The 16,909-nt window shown below is 46.8% G+C and overlaps 3 protein-coding genes across 5 annotated transcripts; 2 read left to right on the top strand and 1 right to left on the bottom strand.

Annotated features, from left to right (window-relative positions):
- The first annotated feature begins 4,006 nt into the window (after positions 1-4,006).
- ORP3C (OSBP(oxysterol binding protein)-related protein 3C) lies at positions 4,007-8,683 on the top strand. Its single transcript, XM_078572366.1, has 11 exons — positions 4,007-4,252; positions 5,095-5,188; positions 6,013-6,129; positions 6,713-6,785; positions 6,870-6,988; positions 7,068-7,189; positions 7,294-7,470; positions 7,542-7,686; positions 7,765-7,943; positions 8,051-8,291; positions 8,455-8,683. Exons 1-11 carry the CDS (start codon positions 4,152-4,154, stop codon positions 8,458-8,460), a joined length of 1,374 nt encoding a protein of 457 aa, XP_078428492.1. The 5' UTR covers positions 4,007-4,151; the 3' UTR covers positions 8,461-8,683.
- Positions 8,684-9,020: 337 nt separating this feature from the next.
- On the top strand, positions 9,021-13,648 carry LOC144700792 (telomere repeat-binding protein 6-like). 3 transcript variants are annotated; one of them, XM_078572347.1, is made up of 10 exons: positions 9,028-9,279; positions 10,006-10,212; positions 10,287-10,770; positions 10,840-10,959; positions 11,049-11,111; positions 11,197-11,282; positions 11,364-11,596; positions 11,727-11,969; positions 12,055-12,118; positions 13,118-13,648. In XM_078572347.1, exons 2-10 carry the CDS (start codon positions 10,132-10,134, stop codon positions 13,283-13,285), a joined length of 1,542 nt encoding a protein of 513 aa, XP_078428473.1. In that variant the 5' UTR covers positions 9,028-9,279; positions 10,006-10,131; the 3' UTR covers positions 13,286-13,648. The 3 variants fall into 3 exon arrangements, with proteins under 3 accessions (XP_078428456.1, XP_078428464.1, XP_078428473.1); XM_078572330.1 differs by lacking the exon at positions 13,118-13,648 and having other exon boundaries at positions 9,021-9,279; positions 12,055-13,101; XM_078572338.1 differs by lacking the exon at positions 13,118-13,648 and having other exon boundaries at positions 9,021-9,821; positions 12,055-13,101.
- A 572-nt stretch (positions 13,649-14,220) lies between these two features.
- LOC144700809 (pentatricopeptide repeat-containing protein At1g74630-like) lies at positions 14,221-16,010 on the bottom strand. Its single transcript, XM_078572359.1, has one exon. The coding sequence runs from the start codon at positions 15,951-15,953 to the stop codon at positions 14,286-14,288; it is 1,668 nt and encodes a 555-aa protein (XP_078428485.1). The 5' UTR covers positions 15,954-16,010; the 3' UTR covers positions 14,221-14,285.
- Positions 16,011-16,909: the final 899 nt, after the last annotated feature.

Raw genomic sequence — 16,909 nt, 5'->3', positions numbered from 1 at the left:
TATTCAAATATAATATGAGCTTAAATACAAATGTGTTGTATATATATTTATCTCAGTTTTATTGTCTAACAATGGAAGTCAAAAAACCTGCACAAGAAAAAAGATTTGAAGGTTTTGTGACCCATATTTAAGTTATCGATTGGATCATTTATCATGGAGGTTTTGGCAACTTTCCCTTCAAAATCTTTAAATCTCTTCATTTTGCGACATAATCTATTCATATTAGAATCTTAATATCCCTTCAAAATAATAGTAATAGATTTCTTTTTTAATTACTATTGTTTCATTAATTTCTTCTTAAAAATATTATTTCACTCTTAACATATTCCAAATAAATAAAAGAGAAATTTTGTTATTTTTATCCAATGACTAAATTATGCCAATTTTAATGTCTCCATTATCTCCGTCAATGTAAAAAATCTTGAAAAGTTATGATGGCCATCCTATTATCCTTAAATTTATAATTTTTTGTTCATTTCATCGCCATCATCATCAGCTAGCATCATCCTCTTCTTAAAATTATGCCACTATGATCTTTTTATTATTTTAAATTAGATAATGATTTTATTATTTATCCCATGATGCACCTAACTTATCCATTGAACACTACATATAGAATTCATTGTTCACTTCAACATTTGTGATGTTCAAGTGGAGAATGCATTACCCCAAGTGGTGGAAGAATTAACAAAGGAGGAATGTGCAAGATAAGGGATAGCTGACTTGTCAAAGGTGTGTAGATGAGAAAAAAGGTCCTCGATACTAAAATATTTTACTCTCTTGAGAATTTACATATAAGAGTGCAAAATTTTTCACACCACGAATGTGCCAATATTTGTTCAGGTCAATATATCATCAAACACTTAAAATTTGTTCATCCTAAAGAACATGATGTGCTAAAGGGTGCTACTACCACATGACTTTGTTTAAAGGAGCTCTGGGATGACGGGACATCAAGACTATTTGGGGGAGGGTAATCCTTGAGGGGTCAAAAAATAATGAGGAGATGGACTTAATTGGTCATCTTTTTTGTCACATTGACTTATTGCGGCATTGGGTAGAAGAAAATATGGTGATATGCCACACAAACTAAGGTGAACCCTCCTAGAGCACACATCATCAGCCTGTGGACTATGATATTGTTTGAAAGGAGGAAGGCTGAGGTCAATCGGATACTTGCCAATTTTTACCAAGCGTTGGGCACAACTGATAGGAGAATGGGTGTAAAATATTTAGCAGATCAATGCTCATTGGTAAGTATCGTGTGTGTGTCCTCTCTGTTCAAGAGCTATGTGGAAGCACAACAATGAATATTTGGCCGTCATCCTTCTACTATGCTTATTCTAGATACTATAGTTTGTGGGATGACAAATTGTTCAAAATGATTCTTATTGTATGTGAAGTGACAACAGACAATGCATCGAACAATTAAAGAATGAAACTCATACCAGAAAGAAAATTGCGTGACACAATGTTCAACACTAGATGATACATTACTTGCATCACACACATATTGAAGAGATTATACAATGCAGTCCTCATCAATACTAAAGAGTTTTGATATCCCTTCTACGATTTCCATAGTGGAGGCAGAGAGAGTGGGTTACTAAGAAGACTGAATTGTATGCTAGTGACCGAATGGACCAATCAAGGCGAAGTATCTCAATGATAGAATGATTCTTTTAGCGAGGTGATGTCAAAGCTTAGGATGTTGGTTTAGCCCATTGGTCGAACTACAAAATGAGGAATGCAGTATCTAAATCTTTGTAGGATGCAAATATTCAAGCCAAATTACCTACATTTGACTGCTTGACATGGTGGAATAACACTCAAGAGATGCTCGATGAATCTCTTGCAAAGTGAGATGTGTTCGATTCAGGCACTGCCTTCTTCACAACATGAGGGAAGCACACGAATATCACTTAAGGAGTCCACATTCCTGTAAGGTATGTTTGCCTACACAAAGGGTCATGCGACTCAGTCGACATAGTTAGTTGTTGGGGATGTCCTCCTCCTAGTGGGATTCCTATCATGACACACAAATGAAGTCATAATGTGGCATGCATAGGAGGCTGCCTCATGACGAGCGATCATCATTGACAAGCATGTGCATTACCATGCAGAAAAAACTTGCAGTCAATGAGACATATCTTTCGAACAACAGTACCATCCTTTTTGCTACTCTACTTGGTCCATTCCACAAGAGCATGATGCTTAATGAGACCACCAACTCAAAGGTTATATTTATATCTGAGCTATTTTTCCTGTTTGACCATTGACCACATAAAACAGAAGCGATGCAAATATCATCAGCCATCAACAATCATTGTCATGAGCCTTGGTTAAACAGGCCCAACTATGCAAACAACATCATTAGTTCCATCGGAGAAAACAACACCTTCCTCCGTACCACACACCAAAGATGTAGGGGAACTACACACATGGAGTAGTAAGGGCATTCTTGTCTATCGTACTCTAGTAAAGATCGCTCATGAATATCTAGCCATTCTTGACCATTCTAACAAATATCACATACGAACAATCCTGCATAAAGGTGTGTGTGCGTGAAGTAGAATCTTCATGCATTAGTAATATTTAATATCATTTATGTTGACCATATGGAAACTCCAATTGTTCTCACATTTATTTTTTTACTTTCACTCAACTACTAGCACTCATGATGGCTTAGTGGGTGATATGGCATCCATGAGGAAGAATAGTGCTTAATCGGCCTGGAAAGGCTTTAACTGCCTCAAAACATTATCTCATGTTTATTGGGGGGTTGCCAAAAACATCTGTTATGCTTGACATCAGGATGTTTCTTTTAAAAAAATAAATTTTCATTTGACATAGGTTGACTTTTGTGCAACTCTTGGTCTTTCAAACATGGAAAATATATTCATGCAGGTAGAACGGAGTATGTTGCAGGCAGTTGGCATGGATCATCCCACAACGTTGATGGCATCATGCTGCCACTAGAGGAATCAAGAGCCCAACCTTGATGCATACGACACCAAAGTGTGCAACTCCTACCGTAAATTGCAAAGCAGCTCAAATTGTAAACCTGATGGTGACAATGACGACATCCTAGAAACAATGAACGATGACACCTAAGACAATGTTTGCTTGATCACCGTATATCAAATCACACTGATTTCGACGAGTACCAAACATATCCTTCCAAGTCTTCCCCAAGACCTTAATGGCCGGGCCCCACATCCCAGTTAGCTGTGCAAGTGAAATAGATTTCATAAGATGGATAGATTAGCTATTATCACTGGTGATGGTTGCCTTGGTTTAGTGACAAGTCATACACAGAGCAGGGAGAGGGTGGTTAGAGCGGTCTAGTGGGGACAGAAAGCTGGAGCAGGGAGGGCAAGCATGATCGGGGGGAGTGACTGATTGGCGGCCGGAAGCTGGAACGGGGAGGGGAAGCATGATCAAAGATGGGAACGGGAACAAAAGCTGGGATTAGATTTGCTAAAAATATAAGATAAATACCCAGTTTGACCCTGGGACCTAATCCTAAGGTCCACGGTCTTAAAAAATATAAGATTAATATCCAGCTCAGAAAAAGAGTTTCTGAGCTGGACGCCACGTAGGTATAGTTCTGGATCGTCCGGGATGTGGACGATGGACGGGACGGGATGAAGATCGTCCCATCCGACGTCCGGAATCAGTGCAGGGATGCAGACGGGACGGTTTTTCGTCCGACACCTCCGGATGGGACAATTTTTTCGTCCGAGTGGACGAAAGCCGTCCCGTCCGCTCGTCTCGGGACAAACTTCCATCCTGGTTTTCGTCCAACCTCGCGGACGGGATGATTTTATCATACTGGGACGAAAAAACCGCCCCGTCCACGTCCCTGCACTATACTAGTCACGTAGGACAGCGAGCGGCGGACTACGTTAGGCAGAGAGGGCTCGCAAGGTATTGCACCGTAGGGGGTGTTCTGGAGGCACTTTCCGCGTTGCGGGCGGCAGATTAAATATTCGACAAAGTTCTGATAAAATTTTCTTTGTTTCTGAATTGTTCAACCCTGTTGCGGATCCCGTCCCTCTGGACGATCTTGGCTTTTGCGAGGCGGAGCATCCTCAGAGAAGGGATCCGGCCGATTTGTTAGATCTTGCGCGAATTAGGGTTTCCTCGCGATGGCCTCTGACGATCGGCAGCCGGCGAGAGGCGGATTCTTCTCCGCCATCACATCGAGCATGCTTAATTGGGGAAGCGCGGTACAGAAATCGGTGAACGGGTGAGGATGATCTTCTGTTTATGCGTTCGCAACGTGCCACTCGTGTTATCTGCTTATGTTTTCTCCTGTGTGCATTATATGGGGTCATTGTCGTTTGCCTTGTGCCTGTTTCGCTGAGAAAACCATGAGTTACCCTTAAAAGCCCCTGCTCTACGTTGTTTCTCTCTCAGTAGATGGCTTGTAATCCTCTTAGGTACTTCGAGTTTGACTTCGAAACCGAGTGGATGTTGTGGGTAACGCATTATCGAACGCATTGGAGTAGTTTATCTTTGTTCTAAAGAAGCTTTATGTTACTGGCCTTTTGCGAGAATACTTGATTGTTAAATCTCCCTTTAATTTATATTTTCTTGCGTACATTTGTAAACATCTTCATTGCGTACATTTGATTTTTCTTTGCTATTGGAACGGTCTCAGGTAACAGTGCGGTCTCAAATATTTTAAGTAGCATAAAAAATTGAATGACCGAAACTAGTTTTCATGTATCAGAAGGGCCGAATATTTCTGTCCTTCTCGGCACTACATATTGAACGACCGACTCTTTACTTTCATCTTTCATCTTCGACAACAGTTGAATATCAAGACTGCCGTCCAATGCTTTGGCTGAGTTCTCTCCTTCATTTCGTGCGCTAATATTTTACCGTATTACCGTTGTGTTTAATAGGTTTCTGCTCATTTCTTTTCGCAAGTTGCCAGAAACGCGTATTCTCTGACTGAGGTTCTTTAGCTCGATTTTTATCTGCGGATTCTGTCTTATAATTCGCTTAATTCTTTTTTTCTTCTTGTCTCGTTTCCCCTAAATCATTTTATCACCAACTTTTTCTCCTCTTCTTGTCTTCATCCAGAATTTTAGGCTACGAGGGATTAGAGGTTATAAATCCAGAGGGAAGCACGGAAGATGCCGAGGAGGAGGCTCAGAGGGGAAGATGGAAAAAAGAGGTTTTGCTCTTTAACTTTGTTTTAAACAGGATGAAATCTTATTTTGAGTGCTGTATTCACTGTTATTTTCCCATGCGGAGATCTTCTTTCCATTGTGAAGATACTGTACATACCAACGCTAAGAAATTTATGCCCAAAATGCTTCATTTTGTTTGATCATCTGCCGAGTACGTTTGGACAGATTATCAAAGGTGTTCTCTTCTTTGATCCATTTTTCCATTGATTTTTAAGAGAAAACTATTAACCAAGAGCCGGTATTTCAGTTAAGCTACAGGTAACTGGTTAAATTCCTGGAGACTGAATTACAGATAATATTTTTGGGAAGACAAACACGTAACCCAAGCAAAAATATTTCGGGGAGAACAGGATATGGAGAGGATGTCGAAAGAGTGGTGGATTTGGCCTCATTTATGCACTGTTGAAAATCATTTTGCAGTTTTTTGAATTACACACCTTTTTGCGTAGAAATCTGTAATGTTTTGAGATTGAATTCTTATTTATAAGCAACCTTTAAATTTAAATGAGAACAAGGTGAAATTTGCTTGTCCCTTTCTCAAAAAGCTTGAACCCAGGTGTATGGAATAATTTTTTAGTTATTATCAGATTTAGCTTTTTACGTTTTTTTTGCTGTTTCGATTTTAGTATTTACGGATTAATGATAAATTCTCTAACTGAGTAGACGTTTAAAATTCTTTCTTCGTACGCGTATTATCATTTCCTTTTCTCCCTTTTCTCAGCAATATTCCAAAAAGCATCCATTATTTCCTGGTGTTCATTATTATTTTCGTTTTGTTCCTGTAAGTGCATTGCTCATGAATTTTCAGGACCGTGACAGTTACTGGAGGATGATGCATAAGTATATAGGATCCGATGTTACGTCCATGGTGACCCTCCCAGTTATTATTTTTGAGCCGATGACTATGCTTCAGAAAATGGCAGAGGTTTGCTCTTATTACCCATAATATTTTGACTTCAACGTCTGCGTATATATGATTTTAATCTTTACCTTGTAATTGTTTCCTGTCATCTATATCAGCAACGATATGACATTTATTGATTTATGCTTCAGAAAAATCTGCAGAATTTTTTCAGGTGGAAATTTTGATTATTTGACTGTGTAACCCTCATCTTCATCTGAATTGACTTCTTTTGCTTGCCGCCCCACTCGTCACTTCTGCTCCTGTAGCCATGCCTTGCAGAACGTTCATTAGTTCTTTGTTTCAACATTTATCGTCTGGATAAAACTTTTACTTACGTTAAAAATTATGCAACCTTTGGCTTTCTAAAAAAATTCATCGTTGATTTACCTTTACATCGTAGGCCGCTCAAAAACTCCTCTGCTCCTGCTTGTAAACTGGCACTTTGCGGAACGTTTTATGTGAAAAATAACATAACTTTGTGCTGTTGAGACATTGCATCTTCGATCTGCTCCTAACTCTCGCTTCTTCTCCTAATTTTTAGTTATCAAAACAATTAATTCAAATGACTGTTCCAATTCCTGAATGGTTGTTTTGGTGGTCGCAGTTGATGGAATACTGTCATTTGTTAGATCTGGCTAATGAATGCGAGGATCCCTACATGCGCATGGTATATGCATGTAAGTCACTTTTCATCTTTGGCGGACGAGTATTTCCATGGGTGGAAACCTGAATTAAATTATCATTTAATGGGTTATTCTCAGCCTCCTGGGCAGTATCTGTCTATTTTGCTTACCAACGGACGTGGAAACCCTTTAATCCTATTCTTGGAGAGACTTACGAGATGACGAACCACAGAGGCATCACTTTTATCGCAGAACAGGTTTCCATTCTATTTATTCACCTTTTTATGATCAATTTTTTCATTTGAGATATTGACGTTATGTTTGCTACTACAACAGGTCAGCCATCACCCACCAATGAGCGCTGGGCATGCAGAGAATGAACATTTCACTTATGACGTCTCTTCTAAGTTGAAGACAAAATACTTGGGAAACTCCGTGGACGTATACCCCGTTGGTCGGTGAGTCGCGTGATGTATTTAAATATTTTTGAATAATTTAGAAAATTGGCTCCATAATTTTTTCAAAGGTAATCTATGGATTGAATCCTTTAATTGCGATCCAGGACGAGGGTCACTCTTAAAAAGGACGGAGTTGTTCTAGATTTGGTTCCTCCTCCGACAAAAGTCAACAATCTCATCTTCGGAAGGACGTGGGTTGACTCGCCTGGGGAGATGATCATGACCAACTTGACTACTGGGGACAAAGTCGTCTTATACTTCCAACCTTGCGGGTGGTTTGGGTACGATTCCATTCTTATTGGGCTTATTCCCAGGACTAGATCCAATAACACAGTTTCTTGGGCCTCTGCAGCGCCGGCCGGTACGAAGTCGACGGCTTCGTGTACAATGCTTCAGAAGAGCCGAAGATTCTGATGACGGGTAAATGGAACGAGTCGTTGAGCTACCAGCCGTGTGACATGGAGGGGGAACCCCTCCCAGGCACAGAATTGAAAGAGGTTCGTCTCTATAAACTTTGTACTATTCTCCTCAAATGTTATTTTCAATATGCACCCTTTTTGAAATACCCATTCTAGGTTTGGAGGGTTGCACCTGTTCCTGAGAACGACAAATTCCAGTACACCCACTTCGCACACAAGATAAACAGCTTCGAGACAGCGCCCAGGAATCTACTGGGCTCCGACTCTCGCCTCCGCCCCGACCGCTACGCCCTCGAGAAGGGGGACATGAGCAAGGCTGGGGCCGAAAAATCTAGGTTCAGAGATTTGGGTTCACAAACTATGCTTGTGTTTGTGTTCGTGTTCGTGTTCGTGTTCGTGTCCCTAACTGGAGTACTAAGGATTGTACCTTTTTCTTCTGTAGCTTGGAGGAGAGGCAGAGAGCGGAGAAGCGGAACCGAGAGAGCCTCGGCCAGCAGTTCAGCCCGAGGTGGTTTGACTTGACCGATGACGTCACGTCAACGCCGTGGGGGGACTTAGAGATCTACCAGTTCAACGGCAAGTACGCTGCCCGTCAGGCCGCTGCCGTTGACTCCGTTGACCCCATCTCAGATGCTGACGTCGCCTCCCTGGAGTTCAATCCTTGGCAATACGCCGACGCTCAGGTTTGACACCGTTGACCAGCATGACGTGTATAGTATTTATTCGTCGGTCATAAGGCCCGTCGTTGACCTGTGGACGTGTTTGCCATTTTCGGGATTTTTATTTTTTTAATCCATCGATCTTGGGATGCTATGTGATGCTATATCATTTTAATCCGACGGCCAGGATTGAGCGAGGGGGTCCCCCATACATACCCACACGCATCGTCCACAAATCTGGGGGCTTCTTATCCTCGTGGGTTAGGCTTCTCCTGGCCTCTTCTTCTGCCATGTCAGCCGCGTGGATGAGCCCAAGATAGCATCCGGGCCGTCCAATCCCAACACGTGTCCCCCCCCATCACCGACTTCTTGCTGCCCGAATATTCTCCCCGAAATAAAGCATTATAATTATTTAATGTCTTATCCGCCATGAAACGTATAGTTTGTTCGGTTCGTCAATCCGCTACGCAGATTACCGATCCAACGGCCGAGGTTCGAACAGGAAAAAAAGGATGAACTTCGATCTGGAAGGGGTCAACGATGTGGACAGGGCGAGGTACGTGGCCCCATCTGGGCTGTCGGTTCGAGGAGATGCAATTTTTTTTTCTTTTTCGTGCGGTTATGGATTTTTACTGGCCGGTCCAGTCAAGACGGGGTTTTAGCGTGATGGGGTGGCTCTCGGGGTTTTGGGGTCCCTCTGAATAGGAAAGAACAGCGAAATAAGGGGGTAGAGGTCGAGGGGAGGGGGGGTAGATGGTGTGAAGGCCGAGGCTGGAGGAGAAGGGAAAGTGGAAATTATGGGTGGGGAAGAGGCCGGATTGATCCCCCGACGCGATTCCAAGATTCGGAGTGGAGAATTCTGAATTCTGGATAGTCTGGTTGCTTCTCGTCGCGCGATCTCGGAGGTGGCCGGTGGTTGCGTCCCTTCGATTTCGCCGAATTCCGGCGTTGCGTGATCTGAGGCGATCTGTTGGACCTAGATCTGAAGGAATCTTTGTTGTTCCAGACAGAGGTGAACGGATCGAATCCCGATCTGTTCCCGATCTTCATTTCCCGCGTTTTGTCCGTGGATCGAGGGTTTTTTTCCCGATCTGCTCATGTTTTCGAGTTTCCTTGTTGTTCTTGGACTCGCGGGGACGCACATTGTTCTCTCGGCGGAATTTCCCCCAAAATTTCCGCCGGACGAGAGGAATTTAGATCTGCTCTCTTTCAAGATTGAGTCGAATTCTTCGGGTTTGTCCGTGTTTCGTCTACAATTTCCATAATTCCCGCTCCCTGCGGTGCATAATTGCAAGATTTCCCTACGTCGCGAGATTTGGAGCGTCCCGGTCGTTGCCGTTGCAGATCCAGATCCGGCCCGCGTCTGCGGTGATTTTTCTTGCCGCCTCTGATTTCTATTCAGCGAAACCCTCACCGAGAAGGAATAATCATGGGCGGAGAATTCGAGGACGCCATGACTCGGATCCGTTGATCGATCGGGTGTAGAATTCTCCTTTGGAAGCTTTTCTTCATTCGATGTATTTACATCTGAGGGATCGCTATATCTACACAATTGTAAGTTTTGGGAATGACGGCCAACAGATTTTACGAATACAGCATTCTCGGATTCAGTCCGTGAAGAGCGATATTTCCCGAGTATTGCTTTTTTTGTGTGTTCAGGCTGTGCTACGTTTCTTCGATCTCATTATCCAGCTTTATTGTGCGATATTGACCGCAAGATTCATTCGAATTTCCGCAGGAAGTTGGGTAAAGTGAAGCAGTTTACAGAACTGGTTTTGGTTCGTGGATCTGAAGTTAAATTCATTCAGATCTGTCCGTCGTTTAACTCCGAGGACTGGCCCCTCTGATATGAACCTCTGAAGACATGGCGTTGCAGAGGAGGCTAGACTATGGATTCAATGGCTTTCATGTCCCCTTCCTTCCTAGAGGTCCAAGATCAGCGAGGGTAATTACAGATACCCATTTTCTCGAGGCCGCTGAATAGTTTGAAAAATTATCTTCCTCTTCATACTCTCTCAGGGAAAGCGTCCAGCCTCGGAGAAAGCTTCCAAGAATCAGATGTGCGCGTTCGAATTGCTGGCGTCTGTGGCGGGTAGATTACTAGTAGAGGAAAATTCTCCTTCAATTATCGACAAAGGAGGAGAAATTAACGTCAAAGAAGAGCAGCAGGATGAAGCGAAGACATCTGATGTTATTACCGGGAGGGAAATCTCTCAACCCTCCGGATTGAACAGTTCATGTCGTTTTCCGACGATCATGAAGCAAATTCAATGTGAGGAGGCGGCTTCTACCGTCACTGCGGAGGCCAAAAGCTCAGAGAGTTCTGTTGAGAACCCGATATCTCCCAAACGACCCTTGGAGTTGGGTTCGACTGTAGATAAAGATGATGACGACAAGTCCTCCGATTGTACCCAGCCTTGTGAAAGTCTGTCAAAGCCGCGCGGCCCAACAAGATTCTGGAAATTGATTCGATCAGAGCCCAAAAATGAAGACTTCTGCAAAGGTTTTTAATTTTTTATTTCATTTTGAACTTGCTGGAAGCGGAACTCAACGTCCTCACTTCGTGTTCCAGGAGAAGAATTATCGCCCGTCTTCAGCAGTAGAAAAACGGTGTACTCTCGCCAGAGTATCCAAAAAGGCGGCTTCAAGCGGAGGAAGCTCTTTCATCGGGCAATCGAGGGCATATCCGAAGGTGTTCATTTATTAAATTGTGTTCATAATTACTCGATTGATTTATCTGCGCCAAAACCCGGAATCTAATCGGATCCTCCTCTGCTTCAGGAAAAGGGTCGGCCTCCTCTCTAACGGGTCCGAAGACGGAGGATGAGCCAGGGGCAAATCAGGGTACTAAAATTGTTCATCAAAGTCTCTAAAATCTTTCAGAAATTTCTAGCCAACGGCGAGCTGATGAACTTACCTGCTATTGAAGCGGCTGTGAAACTGCGCATCAACGCCTTCACGGTACCAGAGCTGCTAATAGACTTGCCTGAGACATCGACCGTCGGCTCTCTGAAGGCATGATATTTCCCAAAATATTATCTTTTTGAAAACGAGTTCTGCGACGTATAAAAATCTCTCTGTCACGAATTTCTGCAGAAGACGGTGGTTGACGCGGTGACTGCCATTCTCTGCGGTGGCTTCCGAGTGGGAATTCAACTCCAAGGGAAGAAGCTGAGAGACGACAGCAAAACCCTAACTCAAGCAGGGATCTTCCAGGGGGGCAGTCTCAGCTTCATCCTGGAGCCTCAACCTTCGCTGACTCCTAACACAGAAGCGACTCCTTCCTTGCTTCTTCAAGGCCATGACAGCGCCGACCCACCATCCCCCAGGTACGGATAATCCCATCTAATCATACAAAAAACACTCATCGATTGATCATTTCAGCGTCATCGCCATTGCCATGCAATTGGACGATGACGAGAGATGATGAACGATGACGGAAAGAGGATGTTATGGCAGGTGCGTTGAGGAAGGGATGTACAGCGGGGAGAGCGACCACGACTCGGCGCCGTCGCCGGAGCCGGTGAGTTGCAGGGCGCTGGCGATGGTGAGGGAGGAGGAGATGCAGGGGCTGGCCTTGGTGCCGTACCGGCGGCGGGGGGGGCGGCGGGGGGAGGCGGCGCCGCGGCGGATCCGGCGGCCGTTCTCGGTGGCGGAGGTGGAGGCGCTGGTCGCGGCGGTGGAGAAGCTGGGGACGGGGAGGTGACTCTCGAATCCCTTCCTGCCTGCCTTGTTCTTCTTCTTTCCCGCAGACGAAGGGTTCTTAGAAGCCCGCCCTTGACCGCAGGTGGCGCGACGTTAAGCTGTGCGCCTTTGAAGATGCCAGGCACCGCACCTACGTTGACCTCAAGGTCTCTCTCTCTCTCTCTCCCCGACTCTCACTCTGTCACTCACTTTCTCTCTCTTTCCCTGCCTCCTCTCGCTTTCTCTCTCTCTTCCTCCCTATCTCCCTCATTCCCTTTCTCTCTCGCTCTCTCTCTCTCTCTGCCGATCTCCCTCACTCACTTTCTCCGTCTCTCCTCGCTCTCCCTACCTCCTTCACTTTCTCTCTCTTTCCCTACCTCACTCACTCACTTTCTCCCTCTCTCCTCTCTCTCCCTACCTCCTTCACTTTCTCTCTCTCTCCCTACCTCCCTCACTCACTTTCTCCCTCTCTCCTCTCTCTCCCTACCTCCTTCACTTTCTCTCTCTCTCCCTACCTCCCTCACTCCCTCTATCTCTCTCTCTCTCTCTCTTTCCCTGCCTCCTTCTCTCGCTTTCTCTCTCCTTACCTCCCACCCTCGGTGATACACGCTCTCTCTGTCTGCCTACCTCCCTCCCTCGGTGGTACACACTCTCTGCCTACCTCCCTCGGTCATACACACACTCTCTCTCTCTCCTCACCTCCCTTCCTCGGTGATACACGCTTTCTCTCTCTCTCCCTCTCTCTCCCTACCTCCCTTCCACGGTGATACAGGCTTTCTCTCTCTCCCTCTCTTCCTACCTCCCTTCCTCAGTGAGACACGCTTTCTATCTCCCTCCCTTCCCTTCATCCTTCCCTCTCTCTGTCACTCACTCTCTTCCTCCCTCCGTCCTCGCTCACACTCTCTCCCTTTCTGTATCTCTCTCCGCCTCCTTCTCCCCTTTCTCTCTCTCTCTCTCTCTCTCAAAATATCACTCTCCCTCTCTCTCTCCCTCTCCCTCGGTATATCAAGCTCGCCTACCCTACCCTCCCTCTCTCTCCGATATTTTCAGGGGTCTTCTCTTCTCTCTCTCTCTCTCGCTGTTGTCAAAATCTCCTCGGTTGGAGAGTCTCCATCACTCTCTCTCTCTCTATGTGTTTCTCTGTCTAAAGACTGGGATGGAAGCAGGACAAGTGGAAGACGCTGGTCCACACGGCAAAGATCTCCCCGCAGCAGCGGCGGGGCGAGCCGGTGCCACAGGAGCTCCTGGACCGGGTCCTCACCGCCAACGCCTTCTGGTCCCTGCACCACGCCAAGCGCCCCCTCCCTCCCGATCCCACCCCCCTTCTCCCCTGACCACCCCTCCCATCTCTGTATCATTCTCTCTCTTTCTTTCTCTCTCTCTCTCTCTCTCACGACTCTCTCTCTCTCTCTCTCTATCTCTCTCCTCGTTCGTCCCTTTCTCGCCCACTGTTTTTCGATGCAAGGCGGGGAGGACCAGGAGGGTCCGGCTCTCGGAGCTTGTACATGATGTCCATGCTGCTGCTGATGTTGATGATGTTGATTATGATGCTTATCATGCATGATACAGGGCTTCATTTGGCTTGAACGGTCATCGACCACCCCCTTTGATAGCCAGCTTGTACATGATGCCCATGACGATGCTGATGTTGATTATGTATGACGCTTACCATGATAACAAGCTTCCATTTTCTATAATGTTCCTGGCAACCCACTTTGATTGCTAGCTTGTACTTGATGCCCATGATGATGTTGATCATGTATGATGGTTACCATGATAACAAGCTAAAATTTCCTATGAAGGACCTGGCACCCACTTCAATAACTAGCTTGTACATGATGCCCATGATGATGTTGATCATGTATGATGCTTACCTTGATAACAAGCTAAATTTTCCTGAAAAAGGACCTGGAACCCACTTTGATACCTAGCTTGTAGTAGATTGATGCCCATGATGATGTTCATCATGTATGATGCTTACCATGATAAAACGCTTCAATTTCCTGTGAAGGACCTGGCATCCACTTGGATAGCTATCATTATAGTTCAGGGACGTGGATGGGACTATTTTTTCGTCCAAGGACGAAAAAATCATCCAGTCCAAGGGTATGGACAAAATTCGGGTTGAAAATTCGTATCGTCGGACGAAAATTCGTCCTGTCCTTCGTCCTTACACTGAATCCGGACGTCGGACGGGACTAAATCCGGAACTATAACTATCTTGCACATGGTGTCCATGCTGATGCTGATTATGATGTTTATCATGATGCCAAGCAAGATCATCTGTGTGGACTCCATCCGGCAACCAAGGTCAAAGGGGGCGCCCTCGAACATTTATTCACAATGGTCAGCGCCAACTACAGCGCTGCGACCAGCCTCCGTGGCGAGGCAGTCGGCGGCGATGAGCCGCCTGGCGCGAGCGGCGTCCGCCCACCGCCCGGCGGCGACGTATACGTTCGCCATGGCCGCCACGTACCCCCCATCGCGGTCGCCCAGCTGGAGAAGACTTTCCATGGCCTGCTCGGCCATCTCTACCTCGCCGTGGATCCGGCACGCGCCGAGCAGAGCCCCCCAGACGCCGGCGCGCGCCTCCGCCGGCGCCCCGCGCGCCACCTCCCTCGCCTCCTGGAGCAGCCCGGCGCGGCCCAGCAAGTCCACCATGCAGCCATAGTGCTCCGGCCCGGGCTCCACGCCGAGCTCCCCGGCCATGGCCCCGAACCAGCGCCGGCCCTCCTCCACCAGCCCCTCCCTCGCGCACGCCGACAGCACCGCCACCATGGTCACCCAATTGGGCCGCGCCGCGCCACCCCGCATCTGCCCGAACAGCTCCACCGCCTCCGCCCCCCGCCCGTTGGCGCAGAGCCCGCCGATCATCGCGTTCCACACCGCCGCGTCCCGCCTCGGCGCGCCGGCGAAGACCGCCCGCGCCGCTGCCAGCTCCCCGCACTTGGCGTACATGTCCACCAGCGCCGTCGTCACCACCTCCCCCACCTCCCCCTTGATCGCGCCATGGATCTGCCGGCCCAGACCCAGCGCCCCCGCCCGCGCGCACCCCGACAGCAGGCTCGCCATGGTCACCTCGTTCGGACCCACCCCCGACAGCCGCATCCTCCGCACCATGGCCATGGCCTCCCCAACCCTCCCCTCCCGAGCCAGGCACGAGATGGCCGTGTTCCATGACACCACGTCTCTGTCAGGCATTCCCTCGAACAGCTCGAGGAGCTCCTCGACTTCCCCCGACGCCGCGTACCCCCCCAGCAAAGTATTGCGCATGAGCAGATCCCTCGCCGGAGCGCCGTCGAAGACCCGCCGAGCCTCCCCCATCTCTCCCGCCTTCACATGCCCGGCGATCATAACGCTGCACACGACCAGATCCTTCAGAGGCATTTCCTCGAACAGGCGTCTCGCGCCGGCTACGTCGCCGTTCTCCGCGAGCCCGGCGACGGCGGCGGTCCACGCGAGGTGGTCTGGAAGGGGAATTTCGTCGAACGCCTGCCGCGCGGAGGTGGGTTCGGAGCAGGCGGAGTAGAGTCCGATTAGGGCGGTTCCGGCGCTGGGGTGGTCGCCCCAGCCGGCCTTGACGAGCTGGGCGTGGACCCGGCGGCCATGGCTCGGGTCGCGGAGGTCGGTGCAGGCCCGGAGGGCGTTGAGGAAGGTGAAGCTGTCGGAGTGGGCGCCATGGCGGGCCATGGAGCGGAGGAAGAGGAGGGCGGCGTCGGGTTGGCGGGTGTGGAGAAATCCTCTGATGAGGGAGTTCCAGACGAAGGAGTTGGGCTCGGGCATCTGCTGGAAGATCTTGAGGGCGTAGGGCATCAGCCCGAGAACGGCGAAGCGGGTGATCAGGTTGCCCACTGTGAAGTGGCAGGTGCGGTGGAGCTGGAGGCGGATGACGCTGGCGTGGAGCCTTCTCAGGTGGTCCACGTCGGCGCCCTCCTGCTGGGAGACGACCCGGCGTAGAGAGAGAGCCCTGCGCGCCTGCGCGTGCTCTCGCAGCGGCTCCATCCATCGGGAGCAGGCCCGCTCCCCGCCGCTCCTCTTTCAACACCAGTTCTTGCTGTTTTTATAACTTGGTCTATTCTTATGCAAAGAAAGTAATCTAAATAAGAAGGGTCGAAGTAAGTAGAGTACTTCCATTGTGATAATGGCTGTCATCTTATATGGTTATTGAAGGAGATGTAAGCAAGTTATAATTGTTATTTAGTGAATTCTAGAAGAATGGAAGAAATGTACCAAAGGTGTGAACTTAATTGGCCTTCCATAGGTATGGGTTAGAAGTTGGGGGATGAAACTTTAGTATGGAAAATTAAACATAAACTGCACTTGTGTGGAGGACATCCATCCATTTAGGGTTTGGAAGGATAGGAGGAGATGAGTTTTGTTCCATACTGTATCCGAGGAATTAATGGTTTGATTGGTAGAAGCCCTTCATATGAAATCTTGACAAGGCAAGGATGGGAAATTTGTTGTTCATTGATGAACAATCAACTAAAAAAATCTCTTCATGTTTATTTTGTCTGTGAAGGTTTGGCTGTTTGTAGGGAAATTAACTCAATAAATGAAATGGAAAATGTCGTTTGAGATATTAATTTCTATGCTCAAAGTCAAATGCCAAAATATTACTTCTATTATAACTGTACACATAGTAAAAATAACACTTGGATGAACCAGGGAAATTTATTACTATAAATTCAATACTACCAAGCCGCCCCTAACATTAATATGATCATATATTATTTAATAATCTGTCTCTGCCAATAAGTTTCAAAACATTAATTGAGGTTTTATACTCTGTGAATTATATTATATTACCGCGTAGAAATAATCCATGGTATTTGATGAGCATTTTTGCCTCCAATGACATTCTTTTGTGAGATTCTTTATATCAGAGGCCCAATTAGACATTTTTACGGAAAATGAATATTATTTCTATAATATAATGTTTAATTGGGGATTTGTTA

The sequence above is a fragment of the Wolffia australiana genome, chromosome 1 (genome assembly GCF_029677425.1).
Source record: "Wolffia australiana isolate 7733 chromosome 1, ASM2967742v1".
Lineage (NCBI taxonomy): Eukaryota > Viridiplantae > Streptophyta > Magnoliopsida > Alismatales > Araceae > Wolffia > Wolffia australiana.
The sequence above is the reverse complement of the archived record's forward strand: the minus strand, read 5'-3'. Positions and strand labels throughout refer to the sequence as shown.

Coding starts and splice junctions, on each gene's coding strand:
- ORP3C (XM_078572366.1), top strand. CDS start 4,152: ATGGCCTCTGACGATCGGCAGCCGGCGAGAGGCGGATTCTTCTCCGCC. Junction 5,189..6,012: donor GGGGAAGATGGAAAAAAGAG/GTTTTGCTCTTT, acceptor ATGAATTTTCAG/GACCGTGACAGTTACTGGAG. Junction 6,989..7,067: donor TCACTTTTATCGCAGAACAG/GTTTCCATTCTA, acceptor CTACTACAACAG/GTCAGCCATCACCCACCAAT.
- LOC144700792 (XM_078572330.1), top strand. CDS start 10,132: ATGGCGTTGCAGAGGAGGCTAGACTATGGATTCAATGGCTTTCATGTC. Junction 10,213..10,286: donor GAGGTCCAAGATCAGCGAGG/GTAATTACAGAT, acceptor ATACTCTCTCAG/GGAAAGCGTCCAGCCTCGGA. Junction 11,112..11,196: donor TGAGCCAGGGGCAAATCAGG/GTACTAAAATTG, acceptor CTGCTATTGAAG/CGGCTGTGAAACTGCGCATC.
- LOC144700809 (XM_078572359.1), bottom strand. CDS start 15,953: ATGGAGCCGCTGCGAGAGCACGCGCAGGCGCGCAGGGCTCTCTCTCTA.